At 44.6% G+C, this 10,535-nt stretch overlaps 1 protein-coding gene across 1 annotated transcript; it reads left to right on the top strand.

The window, feature by feature from the left end:
* Positions 1 to 7,763: 7,763 nt before the first annotated feature.
* rbp4l (retinol binding protein 4, like) lies at positions 7,764 to 10,156 on the top strand. Its single transcript, XM_088319653.1, has 4 exons — positions 7,764 to 7,991; positions 8,065 to 8,201; positions 9,551 to 9,663; positions 9,728 to 10,156. Exons 1-4 carry the CDS (start codon positions 7,875 to 7,877, stop codon positions 9,949 to 9,951), a joined length of 591 nt encoding a protein of 196 aa, XP_088175779.1. The 5' UTR covers positions 7,764 to 7,874; the 3' UTR covers positions 9,952 to 10,156.
* The last annotated feature ends 379 nt before the right edge of the window (positions 10,157 to 10,535 follow it).

Genomic DNA, 10,535 nt, shown 5'->3' with positions numbered 1-10,535 from the left:
ACCGGTTCACGGTGTCCCCTGCCCACTGCCCGAAGACAGCTGGGATGGGCTCCAGCACCCCCACGACCCTACTGAGGATAAGCAGTGCAGATAATGGATGAATCGATAGCCATCTCCTACTTGGAGGCCTGGCTGCACAAGCTCCTCAGTGCTTATTTAACAAGACCTCATCAAGCATAAACCCGATTTACTGTAGTTGGGACAGGGACTGATTATCTCGATACCACGACTGTCTCTGGACGCTTTTAAATGTCACACCTGTATGCAGCCATAATAGTGTAAGCTACGTTCCCATAAGCACCTTACAAAAGGTCATATTATTAATCTGTTTCCGTTACATTATCTGCACCAATCACTGCAATAGATAAAATGACCACTAGATAGCAGCATTTTCATGTTTTATTACTTGAGCTTTCTAGACCAGTCCCAACCTTTAGTTTTTATCAAACTCCCGAGGCACGCCGTAAATCAGTCATTTCTGGCTCCAGTTTCATGTTTTACGCTTGTATTTTCCTCAAAAGCTTACATTTTCATGTTGCATAAATTGACTGTAGAACATTTTTCTCACATTTCGGATTTTATTGTATTTTTGAACAGTTTTTCAGGATTTTATCTGGTTCTTTTTCCAGGAAACAAAAACTTACATAAAACTTATATAAATACTTGAACTATAAAAAATACATAAAATGAGTGAAAAATATTTCCTACATCCTGACTTTTTTTAGTTTTTTTTTTTGGGAGGGGGGGATAAAAAAAATAATACTGGTAATTAAAATCTGCAAAATTGTGTGCAAGCTTTTTACTTTACTTTTTTAATTATTGTTTTATTTTAAAAGCATAAACAGCTTCATCAAACAAAATAGGTTTTTGATGTATTTCCCTGTACATCTTGTGAGGAGATATAGCCTATATACTTAAAATAGCATGCTTAAAATTGGGTAATATCCTGCGACCCACTACACAAGGTCACCTGGCACACTGGTTAAAAAACATTGCCACGGACAAATGATCTTCCCCTTCTTGGGATTGTTATGTCTTTTGTCCTCTTTTTTCCCATTTTTTCTTCAGTTTTTCTTCTTCTCTTTTTCTAGTTAAGATGTAATAATAAAATAAGTCAAATACTGTTTAGGATAAAACAACCAGCTGCCAGCTGAACAATATTTGTTTTGCTTTGTATAATCTTTAGAAAAATTTCACAGTATACTATCATAAATTTATAATAGTTAATTGGTTATAAAGCATATGAAGCAAACATGTACAAAATAAAGCAGAAAAAATGAAGAATCTTTAGAAGCTGAAATAAGGTTTCTTCATTTTTTTCATGCTGGAGTTTGGAGTTTTTCCTTGCCCTTGTGTAGGTTTTAGATCAGGGGATGGTGTAATAATAGTCTGTGGTTTGTGCAGCCTTTTAAGACTTCTTGTGATTAAGGGCTAGACAAATAAACATCACTTGACTTTTTAAATATTCCAAAAAGGTTATGTGATATTTCGCTTTTTGAGGTCGCCGGAAATGCAATTGCTGTAGAATCTACGATGACGCCATCTTCATATTACAAAATAAGAACCATAATGGGCCTAAAAGTGAACCCTGTAGTACTCCTCATTTGTTTTTCCGTGGGCTAAACGTGAACATATATTCATACCCAGGGTTGGGTAGGGTTACTTTAACTGGATTACTTTTAATTACTTTTGGATTACTCCAATACCAAATATGCTAATAAAAGACAAAAGAAACTAAATATGAATAAAATTACTAAATTTCATGCAGGCTTGGGGAGTAACAGAATACATGGAATGGCAAAAATGATGTTGGCAAGCTGTTTGGATTTATTTTCATTTGTTTCTGTCGCATTTTACGTGAGTTTTGCTGGAGATCAAAGAGATCAAAGCCAGGAGAGAAAGCTTACCACGTGTTGTGAGTCATCATTTTATTCATATTTAGTTTCTTTTGTCTTTTATTAGCATATTTGGTATTGGAGTACTCCTCCTTGATCTGCTACCTTATCGTGGTGGAGGAGTTTGTGTGTCCCAATGATCCTAGGAGCTATGTTGTCGGGGGCTTTAAGCCCCTGGTAGGGTCACCCATGGCAAACAGGTCCTAGGTGAGTGGCCAGACAAAACGCAGATCAGAAGACCCCTAATGATGAGAGAAAACTTTGGTCCTCGATTTCCCTCGCCCGGACGCGGGTTACCGGGGCCCCCTTCTGGAGCCAGGCCTGGAGGTGGGGTCCGCTGGCGAGCGCCTGGTGGCCGGACCCTTACCCACGGGGGCCGGCCGGGCACAGCCCGAAGGGACGACGTGGGACCCTCTTCCCATGGGCTCACCACCTGTAGGAGGGGCCAAAGGGGTCGGGTGCGCAGAGAGCTGGGTAGCAGCCAAGGGAGGGGTCCTTGGCGCGACGATCCCCGGCTACAGAAACTGGCTTTTGGGACATGGAACGTTACCTCTCTGGCAGGGAAGGAGCCCGAGTTGGTGCGTGAGGTTGAGAAATTCCGACTAGATATAGTCGGACTCACCTCTACGCACGGCTTGGGCTCTGGTACCAGTCCTCTCGAGAGGGGTTGGACTCTCTTCCACTCTGGAGTTGCCCGTGGTGAGAGGCGCAGAGCCGGTGTGGGCATATTAATTGCTCCACGGCTCGGCGCCTGTACGTTGGGGTTCACCCCGGTAGACGAGAGGGTAGCCTCCCTCCGCCTTCGGGTGGGGGGACGGGTCCTGACTGTTGTTTGTGCTTATGCACCAAATAGCAGTTCGGAGTACCCAACCTTCTTGGGGTCCTTAGAGGGTGTGCTTGAGAGCGCGCCCCCTGGGGACTCCCTCGTACTGCTGGGAGACTTCAACGCTCACGTGGGCAATGACAGTGAGACCTGGAAGGGCGTGATTGGGAAGAACGGCCCCCCTGACCTGAACCCGAGTGGTGTTTCGTTATTGGACTTCTGTGCTCGTCATGGTCTGTCCATAATGAACACCATTTTCAGACATAAGGGTGTCCATATGTGCACTTGGCACCAGGACACCCTAGGCCGTAGTTCGATGATCGACTTTGTCATCGTTTCGTCGGACCTGCGGCCGTATGTTCTGGACACTCGGGTGAAGAGAGGGGCGGAGCTGTCAACTGATCACCACCTGGTGGTGAGTTGGCTTCGATGGTGGGGGAAGATGCCGGCCCGACCCAGCAGACCCAAGCGTGTTGTGAGGGTCTGTTGGGAACGGCTGGCAGAATCTCCTGTCAGAAGAAGTTTCAATTCACACCTCCGGCAGAACTTCGCCCATGTCCCGAGGGAGGCGGGGGACATTGAGTCCGAGTGGACCATGTTCCGCGCCTCCATTGTCGAGGCGGCTGATCGGAGCTGTGGCCGCAAGGTAGTCGGTGCCTGCCGCGGTGGCAACCCTCAGACCTGTTGGTGGTCACCGGCGGTGAGGGATGCCGTCAAGCTGAAGAAGGAGTCTTATCGGGCCTTCCTGGCCTGTGGGACTCTGGAAGCAGCTGGCAGGTATCGGCTGGCCAAGCGGAATGCGGCTTTGGCGGTTGCCGAGGCAAAAACTCGGGCATGGGAGGAGTTTGGCGTGGCCATGGAAGCCGACTTCCGAACGGCTTCGAGGAAATTCTGGTCCACCATCCGACGTCTTAGGGGGAGGAAGCGGTGTGCCATCGACACTGTGTATAGTGCCGATGGGGCGCTGCTGACCTCGACCCGGGACGTTGTGAATCGGTGGGCGGAGTACTTCGAAGACCTCCTCAATTCCACCGGCACGTCTTCCTCTGGGGAAGCAGAGCCTGAGGACTCTGGGTTGGGCTCTCGTATCACTGGGGTTGAAGTCACCGAGGTTGTCAAAAAACTCCTCGGTGGCAGGGCCCCGGGGGTCGATGAGATCCGCCCAGACTTCATTAAGGCTCTGGATGTTGTGGGCGTGTCATGGTTGACGCGCCTCTGCAACATCGCGTGGACATCGGGGACAGTGCCTCTGGACTGGCAGACTGGGGTGGTGGTTCCCGTCTTTAAGAAGGGGGACCGGAGAGTGTGTTCCAACTACAGGGGAATCACACTTCTCAGCCTCCCTGGTAAGGTCTATTCAGGGGTACTGGAGAGGAGGGTCCGCCAGGAAGTCGAATCTCGGATTCAGGAGGAACAGTGTGGTTTTCGTCCTGGCCGTGGAACACTGGACCAGCTCTATACACTCTTCAGGGTCTTTGAGGGTGCATGGGAATTTGCCTGTCCGGTCTACATGTGTTTTGTGGACTTGGAGAAGGCATTTGACCGTGTTCCTCGGGAGGCCCTGTGGGGGGTGCTTCGGGAGTATGGGGTACCGCACAGTCTTATCCGGGCTGTGCGGTCCCTGTATGCCCGGTGCCAGAGTCTGGTCCGCATTGCCGGCAATAAGTCGGATTCGTTCCCGGTGAGGGTTGGGCTCCGCCAGGGCTGCCCTTTGTCACCGATTCTGTTCATAACTTTTATGGACAGAATTTCTAGGCGCAGCCTTGGCGGGGATGGAGTCCGGTTTGGGGGCCTCAGCATTGCGTCACTGCTTTTTGCAGATGACGTGGTGCTGTTGGCTTCCTCAGCCCGTGATCTTCAGCTCTCGCTGGAGCGATTCGCAACCGAGTGTGAAGCGGCCGGGATGGGGATCAGCACCTCCAAGTCCGAGGCCATGGTTCTCAGTCGGAAAAGGGTGGTATGCTCCCTCCGTGTCGGGGAGGAGGTCTTGCCCCAAGTGGAGGAGTTCAAGTATCTTGGGGTCTTGTTCACGAGTGAGGGTAGGATGGAACGGGAGATCGACAGACGGGTCGGTGCAGCGTCTGCCGTCATTCGGACCCTGTACCGGTCTGTCGTGGTGAAGAGGGAGCTGAGCCGAAAGGCAAAGCTCTCGATCTACCAGTCCATCTACGTTCCTACCCTCACCTATGGTCATGAACTTTGGGTCATGACCGAAAGAACTCGATCCCGGATACAAGCGGCCGAAATGAGTTTCCTCCGCAGGGTGGCTGGGTTCTCCCTTAGAGATAGGGTGAGAAGCTCAGTCATCCGGGAGGGACTCGGAGTAGAGCCACTGCTCCTCCGCGTTGAGAGGAGCCAGTTGAGGTGGCTCGGGCATCTAATAAGGATGCCTCCTGGACGCCTCCCTCGGGAGGTGTTCCGGGCATGTCCCACCGGCAGGAGGCCCCGGGGGCGGCCCAGGACACGTTGGAGAGACTATGTCTCTCGGCTGGCTTGGGAACGCCTCGGGGTCCCGTCGGATGAGCTGGAGGAAGTGGCTGGGGATAGGGACGTCTGGGCTTCCCTTTTAACGCTGCTGCCCCCGCGACCCGACCTCGGATAAGCGGAAGACAATGGATGGATGGATGGATGGTATTGGAGTAATCCAAAAGTAATTGAAAGTCATCCAGTCAAAGTAACCCTACCCAACCCTTGTCATACCTAGAAATAAATATTTGTCAGTGCAGGGTTTCTCACAGAAAACTTGCTAAGCCAGGTGGGCAGGGATGGGACTAACTTGGAGTGTTATTCAACCTTGGTAAAAATCAGTCAACTGGAATTAAAGGATGAAGGGCACTCATCAAACCATGAACAGATGACACTCAATTGTTTTCATCACATTGTGAAATGGCTTATAAATCTCTATTTTTGAGTGAAAAATGGGGACCAAAAGAAAGTTTGAGCATTGGTTGCTACAAACGAACACAATTCTGAATATGGTCTTACATAAAATTATTTGCTATTGTTGGATGCGGTTACACAATGAATCTATTTGCGTCTTTGAGCTCTTTCAGGCCGCACAAGACGGGTTAGAGCTTCGAGGAGAAAATAGATCGTCTGATTTGATTGGCTTGAGTGTCATGTCTGGCCGGGGACACTGTTTACAATGTTTATGCAAAGCCTGCGAACTTGATGTTCTTGATGTGGCCAGCTTTAATCAGGTTGAAGGAAAGTACACATAGGCAGCAATTTTGGATGTTTTTTCACGCTGATATTTAGTGACAGGTGAAACTTTTTAGTCTGTTGTTAGACAAGCTTAGTCACTTAGGTTAGTGGTCAGAAACCTTTTCTGTACAACGGACCGGTGGAATGTCTTAATATAAACTCGCAGTTTGGCCCAAAACCTTAGTAATAATAACAATATTGATAATGATAATAATAATCCCAAACCCACTGTGTGAACACTATTTCACAAAATATACGACATGGGAAAAGACATACAATATCATCATATTTTTACTCATGGTGCGATATTGTACAACATTGTTTTGGCTGAACTCTTTCCCATCATGCTCCTATGCAACAATGTAAAATGTGACATCGGGAATTAAAATAATGCGATGATGAGATCAAATTGAAGGCCTTTTCCTTTGTCGTTCACAATCCTGGTAGCCTAATTCTTAGAATTCAGTGCTAACAAGACTGCATCCTTGGTTCGATTCCCGTTGCATCCAATGCTGAGCGAATTAAGTCAGCGATAATTGTCGACTGATCCATCATTACTCAATTTTGGTGATAACCTGGTGTAACGAGCACCAAACTTTGAGTTTGGGTGAAAAAAAAAGGTAAACACTAATAAATATGGAATAAATTCTTTTTTATCTATGGGGGCCGGTAACATCGGTTGCCGACCACTGATTTTGGTGACAATGGATATTTTAGCTTATGACAGGTTTCTTATATGTTAGAATATATCGGTGGGACTCATTTTTTTTAAATTATCTTTGGTTTTCATTTAATATACTCTTTGAGCATTATTCTTTTAGTCAAATCATCATAACCAATTCAATACTTTTGAATTTGGAAATAGTACAAAAAAGGTTACCTACCTACCTACCTCCCACCTTCCCTTTATTCCTACCTACCTACCTCCCTCCCATTATAACTACCTACCTACCCACCTCCCATTATACCTACCTACCTACCTACCTACCCACGTGGCTAGCTACCTACTTACCTACCTACCTACCTATCTACCTCCCTTCCTCCCTCTATACCTACCTACCTACCTACAACCTACATACCTACCTACCTCCCTACCCACGTGGCTAGCTAGCTAGCTAGCTACCTACCTACCTCCCTCCCTCTATACCTACCTACCTAACTCCCTCCCTACCTACCTACCTTCCTTCCTTCCCCCCTCTATACCTACCTACGTACCTGCTTACCTACCTATCTACCTACCTACCTCCCTCTATCCCTACCTACCTACCTACCAACCTATCTACCCCAAAAACCTACCAACTAACCCACAATTTTTTAGACATTTGAATAAAAAATGTAAACCTAAAAAAGTTACTTCGTAAAGTGACATTAGCAATAAGCTAAAAGCCATTTGAACGCAAAACAATGGTGGGGACAAAACAGTGATTGCTCCCCTCCGTCCATGCCCTTAAGTTACACACATAAGAGTAGAGAACCAAAACAACACTCTTTCTCATTTCTTTTTAATAATTTTTCAAACAGAATAATATGGATATTTGGTCCTAAAATCCAAAAAACAAGCCCAAAGTATAACTACAATGCGTTTATTTACAAATGGGTTGGATTTGTTTGGGGTCCCATGTAGAACATGAGGCAACATGCGAGCGATTGTCCTTCAGGTTACATAAACGTCCAATTGTTTATGGTAAACCTTTGGCTCGTTTGTACACAGAAGCCAGCTTACAGTAAGGTCTTCTAGCCAACGAGATTACAGATAGATTTAAGCACCTTATTTAGTTCCCGGCAATGAAAATAAGTCGTAAGCTCGTCTGCGTTTGGCTGTATATAAAGCAAGCGGCCGCCGACACCAGACCCAAACGTTTGTTTGGACACTTTCTGCAGATACTCCCACAAAAGGTATTCCAAGTGGTCTGACTGAAATAGTGACTCATTTTGACATTGTTTAACCCAGAATGGCGTCCACCAAGTTGTCCGTCCTGCTGGTCATCCTGTCCTGCATCGAAAGTTGCCTGTCCGCCTCGTGCGTGGTCGATAGCTTTTCCGTCAAACCGGATTTCGATCCCAAAAGGGTAAGCCAAATCAAGAGTGATCGTCTAAAGTTTTTTACAGTAAACAAATAACTGAGGAATCTTTCTCATTCAGTATGCTGGGAAATGGTACGCGCTGCAGAAGAAGGACCCGGAGGGTTTGTTTCTGCAGGACAACATCTCGGCCGAATACACCATCGACGACGACGGCAGCATGACGGCTTCCTCCAAGGGGCGTGTCACCCTATTCGGGTTAGTTAATACATTCGTTAATTAGTTTATTAATCAGTCAGTTCATTTTTATTTCTGTGGCTGGTGCAGAAGTCGTTTAAACATGGAAAATGATCAATTAATCCATTACATAATTAACCTCCAAGTTAATTTTTATTTTCATGGATGGTGCAGAAGTTCTTGAAACACAAATATAAATGAATAAGTTGATCAATTACTGTTATTTTTTATTTTATTTTTTGATGCAGGAGCCGGTTTCAAAACATTGATTAAATTATTATTTAATTAGTCAGTTAAATTTTATTTTAAAAGATGGTGCAGAAGTCATACCAACGAGTAAAATGATTAATTAATTAGTTAATTCAGTAAGGAGTTAATTAATAAGTCAGATATTTTCTATTTTTGAGTATGGTGCAGAAGTCGTTTCAAAATCGAAAATGATTAATCGATTGATCAAGTAATTAATTGGTTAATTGATTAGTCAATTCATTCGTCAGTTGAGTTTTATTTTTGAGGATGGTGCAGAAGTAGTATCATCATGTAGAAGTGATTAATAAAGTGGTTTAATCAGTTATTTTTTCTTTTCGAAGATGGGGGAGAATTCAGTTCAACTCTGAAAATTATAAAATATTTAGTTATTCAGTCAAAAATTATTTACGGTTTATTTTCGAGGATGGTGCAGAAGTCATTTAAACACGAAAAATGATTAAATAATTAATTAGTTAATTCATTTAGGAGTTAATAAGCTAGTCAGTATCTTTCTTGAATGTGGTGTAGGAGTCGTTTCCAAACCAAAAATGATTAATCATTTAATCAAGTAATTAATAAATGAATTCATTAGCCAATTAATTCATCAATTAATTTTTATTTTTGAGGATGGAGCAGAAGTCGTTTCAACATGGAAAATGATTCATTGATTAATTTGTAAAGTAATTAGTCAGTTATTTTTATTTTTGAGGATGTGCACTCGTTGTTTCATCACAGAAAATGATTAATCGATTAATTAGTTAACTATTCAGTTATTTTTTTATTTTCAAGCAGTGCGGGAGTCTTTTCAACACATAAATTGATAGTTTTCTCGAATGTATACAGTCAGCGCTATTGGATGGGTTGACCGCAATGCGGTTTGATGTTCTCATGGGTCTACACTGAATTTATTCGATGTTCAAATGAAAGAGAAACGTGTAAGGCATTGTTTTTTTATGACTTTATCGTTTATTTCTAAGTACGGTAGTCAGTTAATTTTTACTTTTGAGGATCCGTTTGAAGTCGTTTTCCGAAAAAACAAATGATTACTTAGTAAGTTCAAATTTATTTTGAAAGATGGTGCAGACGTCTTTTTCAATATTTTTGGTTTCCTCACCCTGCAGCTTCTGGGTTGTCTGTGCCGACATGGCCGCCCAGTACTCCGTCCCCGACCCTGAAACCCCTGGCAAGATGTTCATGAACTACCAGGGACTGGCTAGCTACCTGTCCAGCGGAGGTGAGATCTTGTTGAAGAATCCAGTTTCCTGACTCCTTTACTTAACATTGTAAACTCTCTGCAGGAGACAACTACTGGGTGATCGACACCGACTACGACAACTATGCCATCACTTATGCCTGCCGCACTGTCAAGGAGGACGGCAGCTGCGAGGACGGCTACGCTATTGTCTTCTCCAGGAACCCACGCGGCCTTCCCCCGGCCATCCAGCGCGTCGTGCGCCAGAAGCAGGAAGACATCTGCATGGTGGGACAGTTCCAGCCCGTGCTCCAGTCCGGAGCCTGCTAAGAATGGAAGAATGGGCGAGTGGGACGAGATAGCAAGCCCGAATGCACTTGTTGTGGCTCCGAAGCAAGATTGATTTGTGTGGACTGATGGAAAAAGAGAAGAAGAGATTGACCACCTAAAATACCTGAATCCAATTTTATGTTGCATTATCCTGTGGTCTTTAAATGAATGTACCATTGAATAAAATGTTTTTTCTAACACCAAATCTGATATTTTTTTTGTGAATACATGAAATTCTGCACTCTGGACCATGAAAATGCTCAGCGCTAATTCCTATTAAGCTAGTGGTCCCCAACCTTTTCTTGACCCGTATCGGTTTAATGTCTGACGATATCCTTGCTCATGCCAGATAATATAATTATCAATAACACCATTAATAAGAATAATACACTGTGTAATCACTAGACCACTAGCAATGTAGATTACATAGGAAAAGGCATTCAATTTTATCTCACTATTACACTATTATTACTCACTGTACTAAAGAGGAATGTTCTGAAAGATATAAATGAATGCAAAAAGGCATGGCAAGGGACACAACAAAATTTTTCAACCCAATGCGGCCCGCCACTCAAAATAGTTTC

This window comes from Urocampus carinirostris, chromosome 16 (assembly GCF_059441175.1).
Source record: "Urocampus carinirostris isolate Australia breed hairy pipefish chromosome 16, RoL_Ucar_1.0, whole genome shotgun sequence".
Classification (NCBI taxonomy): Eukaryota; Metazoa; Chordata; class Actinopteri; order Syngnathiformes; family Syngnathidae; genus Urocampus; species Urocampus carinirostris.
This window is presented reverse-complemented; position numbering and strand designations above follow the sequence as displayed.